Below are 22,042 nucleotides of genomic sequence, written 5' to 3' on the forward strand. Positions count from 1 at the left end.
TAACTTTGATAATAAAGCTAATAACATGCTAGTCATTTGCTAATCATGCTAACAACATGCTAATAACATGGTAGTCACTTGTTAATCATGCTAATGACATGCTAGTCACTTTGTTAATCATGTTAACAACATGCTAGTCACTTGCTATTCATGCTAGAGACATGCCAGTCACTTGCTAATTATGCTAATTACATGCTAGTCACTTGCTAGTCATGGTAACATGCTAGTCACTTGCTAGTCATGCTATCAACATGCTAGTCACTTGCTAATCATGTTAAAAACATGTTAGTCTCTTTCTAGTCATGCTAGCAACGTCCCAGTCACTTGTTAAACATGTAAACAACATGCTAGTCACTTGCTAGTCATGCTAGTCACTTGCTAATCATGCTGGAAACTTGCTAGTGACATGCTAGTCAATTGCTAGTCATGCTGGGAACATGCTAGTGACATGCTAGCTTCAAACTTCCTGGCTAGGCTTTTTTGACCACAAACTTTACTACCAAGTTTTTATTGTACTAAGCCCCCCAGAGTTAGATGCATGCTTCACTGTTAATATTATTATTAAATAACTAGGCCTAATATAGCATTGCATTCAGTTAGAGAGCAAAGGAATGACAACATAACCAGCACATTATTTGGTTTGTATTGCTTTTTACCTTCTTCTCTCGAAACTCTATCCTTTTTTTGTTTGTTTTTTTTTTTTTTTTTGAAAATTCTTGGAATTTTCTATTCTTCTTCTTAGCATTTATTTTAGGCTATAAAACACAGGCGGCGGTGTTAATCTTATTGGTGATTAATGTAAAATAAATGCTAAAAAGAAGACTATTTTGTGAGTGTGGATCATGGTCTCATACTATGAAAAATGATGTTTAATAAACACAAATGAATCTGCCGGTGGGGTGGGGCCACAAATCCGTGAGTTTACAAATCCGAGGGAACGGATTGCTAAAGTGTGCGCATGGATTATGAATTTGTGGGTACGAATTCAAACACGGAAGGTATGGTTTACAAAATCTGAGCGCACAGTTTTGAAATTCGTGGGTACGGTTTATTAATCCGTGGGCACGATTTGTTAAACCGAGGGAACAGTTTAAGAATTTGTGAGTACGGTTTATAAATTGAGGGGATGGATTACAAAACCGTCGCCAGGGATTGTATTTTTTTCTCCTACAGGTGACCTCCCAGGCTCCGTAAGTGAGAGAATCGTGCCAAAATTGTAAGTGCAGAAAAAAGAAAGACGGAGCTGTACATATCAGTTTATTTCGTGAACTTTTTGCCCCACATGCACAACAGGTCATTTAGACATTTGAAACAGTTTTTTTTTTTTTACACATACAGATTGGTTCCATGCAGTCAATCCGTTTTGCATTTCTTTAAACTGTTGTTTTCACTTGCAAATCAGTGTTCACAGGCTTGCAGTGCTTTTGACCGTCTTTTGGCAAAAAAAAAAAAAACATGCCAAAAGTGTGAGCATGGAAAAATGGAAGTCAGAAGCATGCAGATTATATTTATTTTGCCTTAGCAAGAAGCTGCAGTTTCACAGTACATGAATTACACTTACGAGTAACAGTAAATGCTGCAAATATTTTTTTCTTACGCTTAAAACGTGATTTACACCTTTACAAAGCTTCTCTTGCGCATTCAAATTTAATTTACGCTTACAGTCTTATGTATACTTCCACAAATATTACCCTGCATATGCAAATGTTTTTGAGTTCATTTTACCTTCATAATTCTGCTGAAGTTGAACTCAAAGGAAACGAGGTTAACCCTTGGCCATATTTAAGCTCTGTTATGCAGTGTAAGCTGTGTTTGCCAAGGGAGACCGAACTAGCAGCTTATAAAATCTCGACATCAACCCTTCGCAAGCATGTAGCTGTAAGTAAATATTTGCATCGTTGCATTGGTGGATAAAATTAAGCTTTGGCAGTTTAGCAAAAGGTTTTGCACAAATTAGCCAAAAAGACAGTGGTGAAGGGTGTGTGATATACACTTACTAGCCACTTTATTAGGTACACCTTACTAGTATCAGGTTGGACCCCCTTTTGCCTTCAGAACTGCCTTAATTCTTCGTGGCATAGATTCACCAAGGTGTTGGAAACATTCCTCAGAGATTTTGGTCCATATTGACATGACAGCATCACGCAGTTGCTGCAGATTTGTTGGCTGAATATCCATGATGCGAATCTCCCATTCCACCACATCCCAAAGCTGCTCTATTGGATTGAGATCTGGTGACTGTGGAGGCCATTTGAGTAAAGTGAGCTCATTGTCATGTTCAAGAAACCAGTCTGAGATGATTTTTGTTGCCTTTCTATCATCTCTAACCAGTCTGCCCATTCTCCTCTGACCTCTGACATCAACAAGGCATTTTCGAAGGCCTGATAACTTCAATGAAGCAAAATTCATCACATTCAGTATGCTCTTATTCTGTGCTGTATGGATCACATTTATTCCAGCTTATGTCAGTTTCCCTGGAAAATTCACTGTAGTTGTGGAGATATTTGCTATTTTAGCTTCAAGTTTTGGTTGACTATTTTGCATAATTGCTTCAAAATGTTACATTATTTTACTCAGGCCAGAATAAAACACAAAGAAACACATGATGGGTAAATAATAATATTAATAATAATAATAATAATAATAATAATAATAATAATAATAGTCTGTCGCCTCAAAAAAGCAGTCATCTAAAAGTGTTTATTCACAAATTTATTCCTAAAGAGAAACACATTTAAATTGCCAATACAATAAAGTCACATACTAATTAAATATGTCAAAATTGTACCGTTCAACATATTGTAAATGATCCCTGATCCCCCCCATTAACTAACCAAAAAATAAAAGATAAATAAAAATATCCAAAGACTAATCAAAAAAAATTATGCATATGAATAAAATGATGTATAGCAATTATAGTACATACAGTACAGTACATGTAAAGGGTGTAAACAAGCTTTGGTCTATAAAAAGGGTGACTGTGTTGGCCACTAAGTGTATAAAGCATCCAACCCACAATGCTGATTCTGGAGCTACTACTGCTCATGTCAGTGTTGATCAAAGCAGAACAGCCAGACTGCAGACTACAGGGCAAAGCACAGCTGCCTGAGTTCATCAAAGATGGAGCTCTAAAGATTGGAGGCATCTTCACATTTTACACAGGCTATACTGGGGTGATTCCGAGTTTTACCCGATTACCCCCTCAACCAAAATGCAAGGAGTATGTATGTTTTCAGTGCAAATTTTTATCACAGTGTATTGCAATTTGTAATATTTCATAATGCATTGATATTAGTGTTTTGCTTAAAAATAATTTGTACTTGCTTCTATGTGCTACTTTTTTCCACTCTTTCTCTAACCAAAAAAATTGTCTGTTTAGTGTCAATTACAGGGAATTTAAATTTGCATGCACTATGATCTTCGCAATAGAGGAAATAAATAAAAACCCAAATATACTCCCAAACCACACGCTGGGTTATGAAATCTTTAATGCCTGCGGATTCTCTAATATTCTGCAGTCTGCACTTTCACTGTCCAATGGACAAGATGTCGTCACTGATGAATTAAACTGCACCAAGGTGGATACTGTACAGGCTATAATAGGTCATTCAGGATCCACTCCAACCATTGGGTTTGCTAGAATAACTGGCCGATTCCGCATACCTGTGGTAAGATGTGATCCCATTATATGATCTGCCTACTCATTAAGTTTACCATTATTATTCTGGTATATATGGGGTTTTATATATATACGTTTTTGTTTTTTATTTACTCTCTGTAAATGAAGTACAATGCATAAATGTTCCTACAATTTTGAATTGTTTTGTATTAGTTTATATATTACATGCCAAAAGCCCCAAAGATAAACATATATTATACAGACTTAAAAAAACAATTCTCATTTACATAACCAATGATCTGTTGACATGGAGGGGAGAGAAAAAAAAAAAAAAAAAAAAAAAAAAAAACAGGTGCTGGAAATGATGATTTTCACTTAAGTCTCATGCATGCTGTTGTCACATTTGTATTTGTGTTCACACAGATCAGTCATTTTGCTACATGTGCTTGCCTGAGCAACAGAAGAGAGTTTCCTTCTTTCCTCAGAACTATTCCAAGTGATTACTACCAGAGCAGAGCACTGGCTCAGCTGGTGAAACATTTTGGTTGGACATGGGTGGGAGCCTTAAGCAATGACAATGATTATGGTAAAAATGGCATTGCCACATTCATTAAGGCTGCACAAGAGGAGGGAGTCTGTATCGAATACTCTCAGGCTTTTGAAAGCACAGGATCAAAAACGTCATTAAAAAATATTGTAGACACTATCAGAACATCCACATCTAAGGTAATAATGGCTTTCATGTCACACAGAGAGATTAAGATACTGGTGGATGAGCTATACAGGCAAAATATTACAGGACTGCAGTGGATTGGAAGTGATGCCTGGATCACAGATGACTCTCTAGCAGATAGCCAAGGCCACACTTTGCTCATTGGATCTATAGGATTCACTGTCCGCAATGCTCAAATACATGGACTAGGCCCTTTTCTACAAGAAGTCAACCCCTCCCAATTTCCAAAAAGCATGTTTCTCAGAGAATTCTGGGAAAGCATTTTTCAATGCTCATTGAGCCCAAATGCATTGCAAAGGGCATGCAATGGCTCAGAGCACTTGAAATATGTCAAACATCCTTTCACTGATGTGTCTGATCTGAGATATGCCAATAATGTCTACAAGGCTGTGTATGCAATAGCTCATGCACTGCATAATCTATTATCTTGTAAGCAACAAAAAGGCCCATTTGCTAATGCCACCTGTGCCCAACCAACTACAATACAACCCTGGCAGGTAACATATCTTCTAAATAGAACATCTAAATATCTAACTTTAAATATATATATATATATATATATATATATATATATATATATATATATCAGACTGTGAATTTTAGCATGAATGCAAAAGTTATTATTATTCTTTTAATCGATGAAATCACCATATGATGTTATAAAAAAAAAACTCTTTTGCCATTTCAGATTTTACATTATCTTCAGACTGTGAATTTTAGCATGAATGCGGAAGAAACAGTCTTTTTCGATAGCAAAGGTGACTCCCCTGCAAGATATGAACTGGTAAACTTACGAAAGGTCACAAAAGGCACAATGGAAGTAGCAACTATTGGCTACTATGATGCAATTCAGCCTCGTGGGCAACAGTTTACTATGAACAATGTCAACATCATCTGGGGAGGAGGCCTAAGGACTGTAAGTCTCCTAAGTCTCTTCTCAAATTAACTTCCCAATCAAAACAAAATCCCCAGGTGCACATGTGATGCAGCAGTGCATCATAATGGCACAGACAAACGTGTAAACATGTGCAAACATATTACACAGCATGTTATTTTTCTATTGTTGTTGAAGTAGATTTCCCCTGGTGTGTGGCAGGTGCCTGTGTCTCTATGCAGTGAGAGCTGTCCCCTAGGCACTAGGAAAGCAGTGCAGAAAGGAAGGCCCATCTGCTGTTTTGACTGTATCCCATGCCCTCCAGGAGAGATTAGTAACACTACAGGTAATGCTTGTTTAATTTGTCTTTTAACACTTGCAATTCATCAAAAAAGGATCAAATGGAAACATTTCACAATAATTTTAATCTAAATGATCATGAAATTGTACTCAAAACGTCATTTAAAACACTTACATAAAGGAGTAGTAAATGATAAGTTATATGATCAGTTAGTAGTATATGATTGGCTAGAAGAGGCTTAATTGAAATAACAGGCTCATTACTATTGCAATTCCATTTTCACCCACACCAGATGCATCTGACTGTGTGAAGTGCCCTTTTGGATACTGGTCCAATAGCAGAGGTGATGAGTGTATCATAAAGACAGTGGAATTCCTGTCATTCACCGAAATCATGGGTATCGTTTTGATGATGCTTGGGTTACTTGGGGCATTTCTAACTATGTTCATATTTGCAGTTTTCTTTCACTACAAAGACACACCAATAGTGAAAGCCAACAACTCAGAGCTGAGCTTCCTGCTGCTCTTCTCACTGACTCTGTGTTTCCTCTGTTCACTTACTTTCATTGGTCGACCCACTGAGTGGTCCTGTATGTTGCGTCACACAGCATTTGGGATCACTTTTGTCCTCTGTATCTCTTGTGTTTTGGGGAAAACAATAGTGGTGTTAATGGCTTTTAAAGCTACACTTCCAGGAAGAAATGTCATGAAATGGTTTGGGCCTCTTCAACAGAGAATCAGTGTTGTTAGCTTTACTCTTGTACAGGTCCTCATCTGTGTCCTTTGGTTAACGATATCCCCACCTTCCCCATATATGAACATGAGCTACAACAGAGAAAAGATCATCCTAGAATGCAGATTAGGCTCAGCTGTCAGTTTCTGGGCTGTGCTCAGTTATATTGGTTTACTGGCTGTCTTGTGCTTCATTCTGGCTTTTCTAGCTCGGAAGCTGCCTGATAATTTTAATGAAGCCAAATTCATCACATTCAGCATGCTCATATTCTGTGCTGTATGGATTGCTTTTATCCCAGCTTACATAAGCACACCTGGAAAATTTACAGTAGCAGTGGAGATATTTGCAATTTTAGCTTCCAGTTATAGTTTACTAAGCTGTATTTTCATTCCAAAATGTTATGTTATCCTGCTAAGACCAGGTGCCAACACAAAAAAGCATTTATTAGGCAAAGTCCCACATTAACCTGATCAGATATTATAAAAAGGATGTGGCACAAACATAACAATTTTAACTAAAATAAAATAGCTGAATATATAAAAAATGCAAACAAAACAAAACAAAACAACAACAACAACAACAAAAAAACTACCAAGATCATCACATCAGATATCAAAGGGCTCAGTGAAGACCTGAACATTTTTCAGTCATCCAAGTGAATGCAACAGATATGAGTTTCATAATTTTCATTATCAGACCTTTATGGGTGAATATAAGAATATGTGAGTTTTTTTAATGATAAAGTCATGATAACTTGCGGTTAATGATTGCAGCATTGCCACGGTAGATGATTTAATTTTCAAAAGAATGTCATGCCAGCTTCTCAATGAATGTACTGTAACTCAGAAATGCTCTTAATACATTGCTTACTAGACTGAACTTTACAAATAAAATATATACCAACTGTAAACCTCCTGAATACCTCCATTCCCATGGAAGACCTAAATAACACAAAAGGCCATAAAAATCCCTTTCTAAACTATCATATTATTGTGTTTAGATTAATTATATAAGGTTGCACAGCCATAACATCAAATTCAGAACTTGAGGGTAGCCTTGCCATATGGACCTTGTGAGGAAACACAAAACAACAAGCATGCACATCCTGTGGCCTAGAAAAAAAAAAAAAAAGATCAATTTCTATTTAAAATGTCAAAAGACATCAGGTATGTTTAAAATTTTACCATTTTTGGGTGAGTTGTCCAGATAACATCCAATATATTTTTCCTCTACCTCAACTTTCTTCTGCCCTATTGCTCTCTGCCCTATGATTTTTTTTTCTCTTATTAAAGCAAATATTCAGTCAATAGTAGGTCTGGAAATAAGCAAGACCACATGTCAACTTTGCTTACTTGTACATAAGCACCACTGTGCAATGTCAGAGCAAGTTCACTACCTGCCAGATCACACCTCAAACACAGGAACTCTTCAACCACAATGTTTTTTTTTTTGGAACAGACCTTAACAGATTGTAAATATATTATTTTCAGAGTAAATTATTTGTAAGACAAATTTAGACATTCATTCAGATTAAACTGTATACTTAAAATTATTGGGTGAACTATTCCTTAATGTTTTTATTAATATGGAAATTAGTATTATTTTTATTATTATTATATTAATGGAATGACACTCTAAATAAGAAACTGAAACTGCCAGTATGTGGCGTAAAATGTTTTGATTAACCCCTTAGCCGTCAAGTATCGTCGACGGCCCCAGATTATTATTGTTTCACTTTCACAGCACGTTAAACATCACTCTCTTACTTGATCTGGAGAAACTGTGCATCAGTTGAAAGTTTAAAGACTCTAGCTTCGATATTTGACCACTGTTTTGATAAAACATTGTTGCAGTGACAGTTATTTAGTAATTTATGTCAGGAGTGCAAAATAATAAATCCGTATTATGCCAAATTTTGAATAGAAATTCACCACGCATTCATATTCAGTCACGTCAGCAGCGGTTTAGTTGTGTTCACATAAATTCACTGAACAGCGTCAATAAGGGTTTATAGACCAAAGATGCATACCTACGGAGATATATGGATATATTTACTGATGTTTACTTCATATTTCTTCAGACAGAATCATCATTTCTATTCATTTTTCACTGATTTACGCGATCTGATGATAAATAGCCTCTCCCAGCATTGTGTGTGTGTATGGGATTATTATCCTGCCATGATTCAAAACTGAAAATAAAGTTCTGAAAGGTTGAAACTAAGTGTTCGAAAACTCAAAATCTTACAAAAAAAAGTTTTGCAAGATCGAAAAATAAGATTTGCAAGCTTGCAAAATGTAAAAAAATAAAAATATCTCTGCAAACTTTGTTGTTTTTGAGATTTCCTTTTTCAGAACTGCAACATTTTTTTTTACAATGTGCAAAGAATTTTTCAGATTTTCAAATTTGTCAGTGTTCTCCCACTGTATTAGTTTGTTTTCCAGGTTTGAAACCTTGTAAATGGTGATCTGAAAACTGGTGTGCGAATGTGTGAAAAAAAGTTTTGAAACTCTGAAAACAGAGTTTTGCAGACTTGCAAAGTGGTACAAAAAAAAAAAATCTCTGCAAACATAATTCTGTTTTTGAGTTTTCCTTCTTCAGAAGTGCAACACTCTTTTTTACGGTGTTGTGCAATCATTTTTTCAGAGTTTCGAATTTGTCACTGTTCTCCCAGTGTATAGTTTGTTTTCCAGATTTGAAACCTTGCAAATAGTGATCTGAAAACTGGTGTGGGAATAGGTGAAAAAAAGTTTTGAAACTCTGAAAACTGAGGTTCGAAAGGGCAAAACTTATTACATTACATTACATTTGCACTCCTATTGCAGACTATTTTTTCAGAGCCGAGTTTACAACACCCACTTTGCGGTGATACGCCCACACAGTTGCGAGCTTGCAACTCACGTGATTTGTGGCAGCGTTGTCAGACTGAGCGAAAATGAAACTTCGGAACCTCGCAACTTAAAAAAAAAAGCCTGGAGGGAGGGCCTTCTGCTCTTGGCCAATGCTTTGCTGTCTGCTGACGTACAGTCCAATCACAAGTCGTATTTACTGAAAAGGTGGGATTGACCGACTGCTCCGCCAATGACGAAAGCTCACAGGATACGCAAACAGAGGATGCAAGGATCTCTGGCCACAAGGCGGTCCCGTCTAGAGCTGCAAGAACTGCATCCATGGCTGGATGGCGTGCCGTCCGGTCCAAAAATAAGGCTACCGAATTGTCGCGGGAATTCACTATACAATTGCCAGTAGCCACTGAGTTTACCACTGATAGGCCGGCGGTGCATCAATATACACACTCACCTCACGCAGCGAACGACTCACTTTCTGCAGCCGGAGACTCACTTTCAGCTCACTTCTTCTGAAAATGCACATTTATTATTAATTATTACATTTTTTTTTTGCCTCTCTCTGCCCACATACTGTATTTGGATGCAGCTAAATTCTAAAAAAAAAACAAAAAAAACAAACAAACAAAAAAAACTGTTTTCATTTATATATTTTACTGTTTCTGTTGTCAGACAACAGAATGAATATGAAATAGTGACCAGCTCTCCCTTCCAAAACATTATTCTGCACAAAAATCCTGATAATCGAGCCGTCGTCTGATAAATTAAATACACATACAGTAAGATAAAAACAACAACTGTGCTGTGATTTCAGCTACACTTGCATGTAAAATTAGAGAAGCAACATCATATGCATCTCTGTGCGTCTGAACACAGCAGACGCATAGAGAGAGAAAGCAAAGACCTCACGCAGCAATAACGATAAGTCTCAGAAACTAAATAGGCCTAAGGTTTGGGCAAACCCTAAAGATTTGTCGCTAGGTGCTTTTTTTGAAGAAGAAAAAACTTGCTAAAGGGGTCTGCAAAGGTGCTAAGTTGGCAACACTGTGCATCTCCAGGCCATGGGTCAAACAGAAAATGAGTCGTTCGCTGCGTTCCTGCAGCAAGAACTATTTTGAACTAAATGAAGATTAAGGTCTTGGTTAATGTCTTGGTCTTGGCTTATGATGTGTTTATTGAACCAATCAGATAAGAGTAAATGAAAAGTCAGCGAGAGGCTCATGTGATTGACTACAAGAAGAAGGTGGCCCCGCCCTCCCCCTCACGCTTGCAAATCTCAGTTAGTGAGAGAACTGTGCCAAAATTGTAAGCGCAGAGAAAAGAAAGACGGAGCTGTACATATCGGAATATTTCGGGAAATGTTTGCCCCACATGCACAACAGCTCATTTAGACATTTGCAACAGTTTGTTTTTTTACACTTACAGAATGGTTCTATGCAGTCAATCCGTTCTGCAGTTCTTTAAACTGTTGTTTTCGCTTGCAAATCACCGTTCACAGGCTTGCACTGCTTTTGACCGTCTTTTGGCAAAAAAAAAAACGTGCCAAAAGTGTAAGCGTGGAAAAATGGAAGTCAGAAGCATGCAGATCATATTTATTTTGCTTCAGCATGAAGCTGCAGTTTGACAATACATGAATTACACTTACAAGTAACAGTAAAATGCTGCAAATCATTTTTTTCTTATGCTTGAAACTCGATTTACACATTTACAAAGCTTCTCTTTTGCATGCAAATTTAATTTACGCTTACAGTCTTATGTACACTTCCACAAATATTGCCCTGTGTATGCAAATCTTTATGACGTCATTATACCTTCATAGTGCATCCTCTGTTTGCGTATCCTGTGCACTCTCGTCATTGGCGGAGCAGTCGGTCAGTCCCACCTTTCCAGTAAATACGACTTGTGATTGGAGACAGCAGACAGCAAAGCATTGGCCAAGAGCAGAAGGCCCTCCCTCCAGGCTTTTTTTTTTAAGTTGCGAGGTTGCGAAGCTTCATTTTCGCTCAGTCTGAGTTTCAGAGTTTCAGAGCAGAGCTGCGTGGCAACGCTGCCACAAATCACGTTGAGTCACAAGCTCGCAACTGTGTGGGCGTATCTCGGCAAAGTGGGTGTTGTAAACTCGGCTCTGAAAAAATAGTCTGCAATAGGAGTGCAAATGTAATGTAATATAATAAGTTTCACCCTTTCGAACCTCAGTTTTCAGAGTTTCAAAACTTTTTTTCACCTATTCGCACACCAGTTTTCAGATCACTATTTACAAGGTTTCAAATCTGGAAAACAAACTATACACTGGGAGAACATGTGACAAATTCGAAACTCTGAAAAAATGATTGCACAACACCGTAAAAAAGAGTGTTGCACTTCTGAAGAAGGAAAACTCGAAACCAAAATTAAGTTTGCAGAGATTTTTTTTTTTTTTTTTTTACCACTTTGCAAGCCTGCAATACTCTGTTTTCAGAGTTTCAAAACTTTTTTTCACACATTCGCACACCAGTTTTCAAATCACCATTTACAAGGTTTCAAACCTGGAAAACAAACTAATACAGTGGGAGAACACTGACAAATTTGAAAATCTGAAAAATTCTTTGCGCAACATCGTAAAAAAAAATGTTGCAGTTCTGAAGAAGGAAATCTCAAAAACAACGTAATGTTTGCAGAGATATTTTTATTTTTTTACATTTTGCAAGCTTGCAAATCTTATTTTTCGATCTTGCAAAACTTTTTTTTTTGTAAGATTTTGAGTTTTCGAACACTTAGTTTCAACCTTTCAGAACTTTATTTTCAGTTTTTAATCATGGCAGGATAATAATCCCATATATGTGTGCTCCTCAGTGCTCGCGCTGTGAGTCAGTCAAACTCTGATTCGTCCTTTGCCTTGTCAATCTTTAGTGTCATAACAGGACAACGTCACACCATGTCACATGCTTCTTTCACTCTTCTGTGTTGATATCCGACCACAACGACACAGATACACCTTTGTACCACGAAATATCCAAATAATAAACACGCGATTACGATAGTAAAGCTTGATATGAGATTTTCTTGAGATTTGGGGCATTTTTATAGAAAATATTGAAAATGTACATCTGAAACTTTTGCAGCGATGTAAAAGGCTATAAATAGCATATTTTTACAACAGTAAACGACCAAATTCCACCTGTGATCGCAAAAGGAAGTTATTACAAACACTCGATCTGGATTTAAAGTGAGTTTTGAGTAAAAGTGTACTAAATTTTCATAAATTGTCTGATGTAGCTTGATGCTAATGTTAGCTCTTCTTCTTCATAATGCATTTTTTCATAATAATTCACGTAAGGTCGTAGGAAAATGTTTTGTTGTATTTTTATAGTAAGGCTTTTAATAAAAGTGGGGCAAATGCATACTGGAACTGAAGCTTTGTGTCTTTGTAAACCTTGAAATACCACAACAAATGCTAATAAAGGCGGAATAAAAACAAAAGAATAATAATAAAAGAATAATGCGGATAATGTGTCATACCTGGCGGAGGTGTGAAAGACTCGTTTCGTGAGAACAATAGAATCATGAATGGAGGATCGTTCAGAGCCAAACATAATGACAGAGCACATATGAGAGCTTTACATGTGAGTTTACAGAAGATGACGGGGGTCATAAATCAATCTGATTAGCCTTCTCTAAAAACACACATGACATGGCCTTAGAAAATATTTCATAAAATTCACAGTTTTACAGATTATATTATGAAATTTAAAATGAAGCATTAGTAGACTTGTGGCTTTAGCTACATTATGTTTCTAAACTCATATCCTACATCAACTATTTTTTAAATACATTTAAAAAAATATGTTTTTCATATTTTTATTTTTATGTTGGAGTTTATATATATCTATTATCATAACAGTCTGAGTAATTCTGATTCCTGAACAGTAAACTTTGAAGTGTCAGCTTTGTGAACATATGTTTATTATGTATCTAATCAGAAAGAATCATGAGCAGAAACCTTTTTATTTTGGGTATGTCATTTCTGTCTCTGTGCTGAAAATGGGGGGTGACTGGTAAGGGGTTTTAATGAGCAAGTCACTAAGTCATTCAAGTCAAGTCAAGTCAAGTCCGCTTTATTGCCAATTCTTCAGTGGTGCCTGGAGCAGAAGAGGGAAGGGGGCAAGTTCGGGAGTGAGTTCAGCTTCCTGACAGCCTGATGAATGAAGCTGTCCTTCAGTCTGCTGGTCCTGGCCTCCTCCCTGATGGCAGCAGACCGAAGAAGCTATGTGACGGGTGAGTGGGATCATCTGCAATGCAGAGGGCTTTGCGAGTGAGACGGGTTCCGTAAATGTCCTGGAGGGAGGGGAGGGAGACACCAATGATCTTCTCAGCTGCTCTCACTATGTGTTGAAGGGTCTTCCGGCAGGACGCGTTACAGGCTCCATACCACACAGTGATGCAACTCGTTAGAATGCTCTCGATGGTGCCTCTGTAGAAGGTGCACATGATGGGGGCCGGGGCTCTAGCTCTTCTCAGTTTGCGGAGGAAGTAGAGACACTGCTGTGATTTCTTGGCCAGTGCTGCAGTGTTGTCAGTCCAGGAGAGGTCCTCTGTGATGTGCACACCCAGGAACTTGGTGCTGCTCACTCTCTCCACAGTCGCACCTTTGATGGTCAGAGGAGCATGTTGAGTGTGCACTCTCCTGAAGTCAACAACAATCTTCTTCGTCTTCTCCACGTTCAGAGAGAGATTGTTGTCATCTCACCTCACTCCTGTAGTTAGGGTGGGCGGGGTCAGTGGCTCACCTCACTCCTGTAGTTTGTCTCGTCTCTGTTGCTAATGAGACCCACCACAGTCATGTCATCTGCAAACTTAATAAAGAGGTTGGAGTTGTGTGACGCTGTGCAGTCGTGGGTCAGCAGAGTGAAGAGGAGGGGGCTAAGCACACATCCTTGGGGGGCCCCAGTGTTCAGTGTGATGGTGCTGGATGTGTTGCTGCCGCCCCGTACTGCCTGAGGTCTTCCAGGCAAAAAGTCCAACAGCCAGTTGCACAGCGAAGTGTTGAGTCCCAGCTGGACCAGTTTGTAAATGAGCTGTTGAGGTATGATTGTGTTGAATGCTGAACTGAAGTCTATGAACAGCATTCTGACGTACGAGTCCTTTTTGTCTATATGTGTGAGTGCTGAGTGGAGGGCAGTTGTGATGGCATCATCGGTTGAGCAGTTGGACCGATATGCAAACTGGAAGGGGTCTAGGGAGGGGGGGAGGGCAGACTTGATATGGTGCATGAATAGCCGTTCAAAGCACTTCATGAGAATAGGAGTAAGTGCAACTGGACGATAGTCATTGAAGCAGGATGGAAATGGCTTCTTTGGGACTGGAATGATGGTGGTAGCTTTGAAGCATGTGGAAACAACAGCCTGACTAAGCGAGATGTTGAAAATGTCTGTGAAGACATCAGAGTGTTCCGCTCCACAGTCTCTCAGTACACGCCCAGGAATGTTGTCAGGACCCGGAGCTTTGCGTGCATTGATCCTGCTGAAGGATCTCCTCATGCTGTCTGGGGTCAGCATTATCACCTGGTCACCGGGAGGAGATGGAGTCTTCTCTGCAGTGGTGCTGTTTTGTTCCTCAAAGCATGCAAAGAAGGCATTCAGCTCATTCAGCAGGGAGATGTTGCTGTCACAGGTCCGCAGTGGAGGCTTGTAGTCTGTAATGGCCGTATAATCCGTTGGTAGATAGAACGACCAGCACTTAATAATCATAAACTCCACCAGCGGTGAGCAGTGTTTGCAGACCACAACATCATCGCAGCACCACGTGTCATTGATGTAAACACAAAGCCCGCCGCCGCGGGTTTTACCTCCCCTGACGAGAGCTCTGTCTGCTCGATAGCATGTCAGCTGATCAAGCTGTATAGCGCCGTCTGGAACACTGTTGCTAAGCCATGTTTCCATGAACACAAAAACACAACAGTCTCTTACAGTCCTCTGAGTTGAGCGTAGTAATCAGATGTAGTCCAGTTTATGCGTACGTTAGCCAGTACGATGGTGGGGATAGCTGGCTTCTAGCAGAAACTCACGACTGTATGCACGCTTAACCCTCTGGGGCCGACTAACGCAAATATGCGTTTTGAGGCATCTTCTCCTGATAACACCAAAAAGAACTTAAATTACACTTTCAGTTTTGATCGTACAGATAAGAGCAATACATCAATCGAATCTGTAAAGGGTCTACTTTTATTTGTATACACACATAATAACAACAAAACTTTGTGCATTTATAAAATAAAGAAAACAAACAGGGTGCGCTGTCTGCAGCCTTGGTCTGCAGTGATCTTCATTTAGAAACACGTCATTAAAATGAACTGTAAGTCAGTGAATACTCAACGAAGAGACATGAGTGATAGATCTATAGAAAGCTTGACATGTCTACTTTTAAACTGACCAACAAACAAAACAAATATTCTGTGATAAAGTAATCCATATGAAACCAATGCAATGTCCAGTCTTTCACGTCTCCCTTCATTATATCTAATGCGACCATGCCAACGCGCCAAGCGCTATTGGCATTATAATGGTCCACGTGAAGCTCGCGCCAGGTAAACGCCCCATAACAACAAACAAAGCAGCGAGTTTTTTACATTTTACTTTGCACTTCGCGCTGAGAGGAATGAGACTGAATTCACCGCAGAAAAGACTTGCTGTGACAAAAAAGAAAGAATTCACCTCAAGAAGCTTTGGATTACCTTTGGATTATTGATGCAGTGGCTTGATCAAGCAGAGATCCTAAACATGAGTAAGTCTTTTTTTTATTATCCTACTTGTATTAGTTTTCACATAACCTGTACACATTTTACTAGTTAGACTCTTTTCAAACTATAATTCCTGACTAAATGTACGTATAATCAAGTGATACATTATAAAGTTTCATTTACAGCATCTAAATGTCTCACCATGCCAGGATTTTTTTTTATATGTTATATAACATAAACAGCAATACAATATAAAATATATATATATTGTTGCTAGCCTAATGTCAGTAAGAATGGTTAGACAAAACTTTACTGAGATAGGCTACTCTCTGTTCATGAATATAGCCAAATATGTTTAAAACTATATATATTGTATAGGTCTACATACAAAGCATGATTGTGTTTATGAATGTAACTAAGCTTCTGTTCATAAATATCTACTCTGGTGTAAGTATTTTGAATGTGTTATACTCGGGATCCTCTGAGGTGTAAATGTATGAAGTAAGCTGTAAATATCACTGATAATATGTGTGCTATGTGGTAATTGTGTTCTTTTTTTCTATGAATTTGTACTAGTATCAGTGACCATCACAATAATGTTAATAATGTAGTTTTTTTATTATTATTATTTTATCCTCAGAGTCTTTCTTGTACCTCTTCTCTCTCAGTCACACACCTGGCTGAAAGGCTCATTATTTTCACATCATTTTGAAGCAAAAACTCTAGGCTTCAAAATCTGTTCTCAAAAGTCTTGTGAACAAATGTTCTCTAGGTGTTTGATTGCCTTATTTCAGTGACTTCAAAATTTTAGTTTTTCACTAACCATGCATAAACGGCAGATGGGAGTTTTACTTACTCAAACATGTTCTGAGGGCAGGAAGGAAAATGATTGGTTTACAGATTCAACCAATGAAATTGAAGCAGAGGCGGAGTCAGGAAATTTGAAAGTGTAGATGGAATACTTCAGACAGATACGTTACTGACACTTCGTGGGATGCATTTATTGCAAGGTAAGTTAATTTACCATGTATTTTCATGAAAAAAAATGAACATCTCTAACATTTAATAAGATAATTAGAGAACAAAGATGCACAGAACAAATAATCATGGTCTAAATATAAATATAGCATGCATTTTTATTTGACTGCTACATCTGTTTATTGCACCAAAGCTGTTTATGTGGTAACAGGAGTAAAACACGCTTTTCCAATGCTACAGCGACGTCTGTGAAACCAATATGAGCTAAAAAAAAGAACTTGTTCATATATCCTTGACATTTCATCAGTCAGATAGCGTTAGCATTAGCATTAGCACTGCTCTCAGGGCAGGAGTACTCAATATTCATATAACTGTTATTTTTAGTGTACTATGCGCTGCTCTCAGGCCAGGAATACTCAATATTCATGTTACTGTTATTTTACTAAACTATGCACTGCTCTCAGGGCAGGAGTAATCAAAATTCATATTACCGTTATTTTAATTAACTATGCGCTGCTCTCAGGGCAGGAGTACTCAATATTCATATTACTGTTATTTTTAGGGTACTATGTGCTGGCAGTAGTACTCAATATTCATATAACTGTTATTTTTAGTATATTATGTGCTGCTCTCAGGGCAGGAACACTCAATATTCATATTACTGTTATTTTAATAAACTATGCGCTGCTCTCAGGGCAGGAGTAATCAAAATTCATATAACTGTTATTTTACTAAACTATGCGCTGCTCTCAGGGCAGGAATACTCAATATTCATATTACTGTTATTTTTTTAACTATGCACTGCTCTCAGGGCAGGAGTACTCAATATTCATATTACTGTTATTTTTAGGGTACTATTTTCTGGCAGGAGTACTCAATATTCATATTACTGTTATTTTTTAGGGTACTATGTGCTGGCATGAGTACTCAATATTCATATTACTGTTATTTTTAGTGTATTATGTTCTGCTCTCAGGGCAGGAACACTCAATATTCATATCACTGTTATTTTAATAAACTATGCACTGCTCTCAGGGCAGGAGTAATCAAAATTCATATTACTGTTATTTTACTAAACTACGCGCTGCTCTCAGGGCAGGAGTACTCAATATTCATATTACAGTTTTTTTTAGGGTACTATGTGCTGGCAGAAGTACTCAATATTCATATAACTGTTATTTTAATAAACTACGCACTGCTCTCAGGGCAGGAGTACTCAATATTCATATTACTGTTATTTTTAGGGTTCTATGTGTTGGCAGGAATACTCAATATTCATATTACTGTTATTAATCGTGTATTATGTGCTGCTCTCAGGGCAGGAGCACTCAATAATCATATTACTGTTATTTTACTAAACTATGCACTGCTCTCAGGGCAGGAGTACTCAATCTTCATATTACTGTATTTTTCGTGTATTATGTGCTTCTCTCAGGGCAGGAGCACTCAATATTCATATTGCTGTTATTTTAATAAACTATGTGCTGCTCTCAGGGCAGGAGTAATCAAAATTCATATTACTGTTATTTTTACTAAACTATGCGCTGCTCTCAGGGAAGGAGTACTCAATATTCATATTACTGTTATATTTTTCGTGTATTATGTGCTGCTCTCAGGGCAGGAGTACTCAAATATTCATATTACTGTTATTTTAATAAACTATGTGCTGCTCTCAGGGCAGGAGTACTCATTCATATTACTGTTATTTTAATAAACTGTGTGCTGCTCTCAGGGCAGGAGTACTCATTCATATTACTGTTATTTTAATAAACTATGTGCTGCTCTCAGGGCAGGAGTACTCAATATTCATATTACTGTTATTTTACTAAACTATGTGCTGCTCTCAGGCCCATACATTTGTTTTTTTTATTACAGCTGTCACCGTTTCATGTAGTTTTTCTTCTCTTTGCAGAATAGCATTCTTGGAAAAAGCAGAAGCCATCACTGGTCCCTTCTTAGAGAAAGGGAATCACATGAGTTGCAATATAGTTGTTTGTAAATGTAAAAAGGTCTGCAAAAGTTTTCAGATCAAATTGCACGACAAATAACGTTTTGTCTCCTAAAAGTAAGAATTGATTCTGAACTACTGTGCTGAAATGAGTGTCAGAAACTCCAATCTCACTTCATGTTACCAGTTACCTGTTAGGTTTGTTTGCATAACGACATCCTATGGACGTCACCGGCTGTCCCTCAAACGTCTACTCTACTCTAATCTGCCCTCAATCATTGTAGTTGTAGCTGAGGCCAAACAGAGTACAGTAGGCTATAGAAATGGCAGGGTTTAAGGATGTATTGTCATTAAGAAATTTTCAATTTTGAGGGAGTTGAAATGTGATTTTTATGATTTTACTAGTAATTATGTTTTGTTTACATTGCTACATTTCAGATGCTGTGCAGTGAGCTGGTTCATTGATGTAATGTTCCTGGTTTGCAAGTTTGCTCCACAAAAGTAAGTGGTCCAGGAAATATATGAAAATGAGGATGTTCATGATTCAATGTCCAAAACTAAAGCCTTCAGGTAAATAATGTTTTTGTTTTTATTTATTTTTTTAACTTATTTTTTTTATAATTATTAGTGTAAATTGAAACCAGACTCTTTATGCATTTCAAATGCAGGAAGACACTGCAAACACTTCTGGAGACTTTAAGAAACTGCCTTTGAGAAGATATCTGGCAAGGCGACCTACAGTATGGCCTGGTTTAAAGGGAGCACGTTCAAACTACAGCAGTTTAATGATGCATCTACCTTTTCCTGTGAAATCTTCCTGTGTGTTGTACATGCATTTAATTCACTGGATTTGTTTTTTATTGTTTAAAAAGAGAAAGTAGTCATACTTATAATTGATTATTTTATTGTAATATTGGACCCATAAACCGATTATTTTCAATCAACATTTAATTTTGTTCTTACACAAACAACAGACATTGAATGAAACAACATTTACAGCACAGTAAAAAAAAAAAAAAAAAACAGGCTTAGCCTATGAGAACATTAAGTGGTTGCACATAGATTGACACCAGGAACGTTTAAAATCACATTTATGTGTCACCAAGTCAACTCAGGACTTCTCTCAAAATTCAGATGGCAATTGTTATTCATATGGACATATGTAAAAAATTATTTACATGGCACCTCAGTGATAACTCATGTATTTGATGATTTATTCACAGTGGAGAAGAAAGATGTGAGATCATTATGAACCTAGGAATGCACTGCTGACATGGCCAGTTGCATAGTTGTCTGCTCTAAATAAAATGCCATACTCTTGGAATAAAATATTTAAAATGTAATACTATACTATTTATTATTTATTTAAATCTCTGGTTTAAAAATAGGAAAATAGACCCAATATAGCTGAAATGGTTCTTAATTTTTTATCTCTCAAAATGATGGGTGTCATTAAAAATGTGGAGATTAGCATTAATAAGTAAATGCAACCTCTTATTTACATGAGGTAAAGAAAGTTGCTTGGTTCGCATTTTCAAGTACGTAATTGTAGGCCTATAAATATTTAAAAATGGTATTGTATACCTGTTACTGCCATAATAATTACCCATTTCAAATGTTTACATACTTTTCTGGTCTTTTTTGTTCTTAACAAGCATCCAATCACTGTGATGGAGCTGTTCTGAAATAGTAATCTTGTAAACATTCTAGCTTTTCAATATATATATATATATATATATAATATATGTTTTTAGTAATATGCATGCAAAGTACAATAGTTAGTATATGGTGTTAAACTGGTGAAAATGGATTTAAACGTTTAAATTTGAAACGATTTATTCTCAGAGATGTGGATTTGGACAGCAATTAAATTACCACATGACCTTGGTAATTCGGTCAGGGATTTTCATGGGGATGGTGGGAGAGAAAACAGTGACATTCTGGATTCATATGGCAGTAAAATCAGACTTACCCCTGTAAATGTTGATAATCGCTTATGTCCCCCATGAGAACCATTTACCTTCCGAATTTGGCTATTATTTTACTCAGCAGCATCAGATGCCTCTTCAGTGTTAGCTCCTTTGAATTGTCCAGTTTCTGCCAGCTCCTCCAGGTAACTGGAGAATAAAAATAAAAGATCAATCAATAATGCAGAAATTGTCTATTGATTTATAAATGTAATGATTTAAAAAAAAAAACTGAATACTCTTAAAAAATATGCATAAATTTACTAGCCTATAACTCATTAATATAAACAGGAAAAACTATGTCAATACTATATAGAACAAATGAAAAAATATATATTATCTATGCAGTGTAGACTACACTGTATATTAGGCACTACACTGGCGCTGACAGCCATATTTAACGAATGTTGTTCATGACTGATATAATTTGTTGTTTAAAAGAATGAACAATGGTTAGGCCGTAGAGAATAGCACATAATGCGCTAAAAAAAACAGTGATATGAATATCAAGTACTCCTGCCCTGAGAGCAGCACAAAGTTCAATAAAAATAATAGTAATATGAATATTGAGTACTCCTGCCCTGAGAGCAGCACGTAATACACTAAAAATAACAGTAATATGAATATTGAGTACTCCTGCCCTGAGAGCATCACATAGTACACTAAAAATAACAGTAATATGAAGATTGAGTACTCCTGCCCTGAGAGCAGTGCATAGATCAGTAAAATAATAGTAATATGAATATTGAGTACTCCTGCCCTAAGAGCAGCTCATAGATCAGTAAAAATTACAGTGATATTAATATTGAATACTCCTGCCCTGAGAGCAGTGCATAGTTTAATAGAATAACAGTAATATAACTGAGTATTCCTGCCCTGAGAGCAGCGCATAGTTTAGTAAAATAACAGTAATATAAATATTGAGTACTCCTGCCCCGAGAGCAGCACACAGTTCATAAAAAATAACAGTAATTTAAATATTGAATACTCCTGCCCTGAGAACAAAAAAAACATCAAAAAAAATAACAAAAACTCAAACACTGAAAACACCTGCCCAGATAACAACACATAGTTCATAAAAAATAACAGTAATTTAAATATTGAATACTCCTGCCACGAGAGCAGCACATAGTTCATTAAAAATAACAGTAATATAAATATTGAGTACTTCTGCCCTGAGAGCAGTGCTAATGCTAACGCTAACTGACTGATGAAATGTCACAGGATATAAGAACGAGTTCTGTTGTCGCTCATATCGGTTTCACAGACAGTGCGGAAGTATTGGAAAAACATGTTTTACTCCAGTTACCTCATAACCAGCTTTGGTGC

General features: G+C 37.1%; 1 protein-coding gene across 1 annotated transcript; it reads left to right on the forward strand.

Annotated features, from left to right (window-relative positions):
- The first annotated feature begins 3,013 nt into the window (after positions 1–3,013).
- Positions 3,014–7,538, forward strand: LOC109084259 (extracellular calcium-sensing receptor-like). The gene is made up of 6 exons (XM_042775046.1): positions 3,014–3,220; positions 3,380–3,668; positions 4,043–4,849; positions 5,041–5,268; positions 5,449–5,572; positions 5,820–7,538. Exons 1-6 carry the CDS (start codon positions 3,018–3,020, stop codon positions 6,722–6,724), a joined length of 2,556 nt encoding a protein of 851 aa, XP_042630980.1. The 5' UTR covers positions 3,014–3,017; the 3' UTR covers positions 6,725–7,538.
- The last annotated feature ends 14,504 nt before the right edge of the window (positions 7,539–22,042 follow it).

Source organism: Cyprinus carpio, chromosome A18 (assembly GCF_018340385.1).
Source record: "Cyprinus carpio isolate SPL01 chromosome A18, ASM1834038v1, whole genome shotgun sequence".
NCBI lineage: Eukaryota > Metazoa > Chordata > Actinopteri > Cypriniformes > Cyprinidae > Cyprinus > Cyprinus carpio.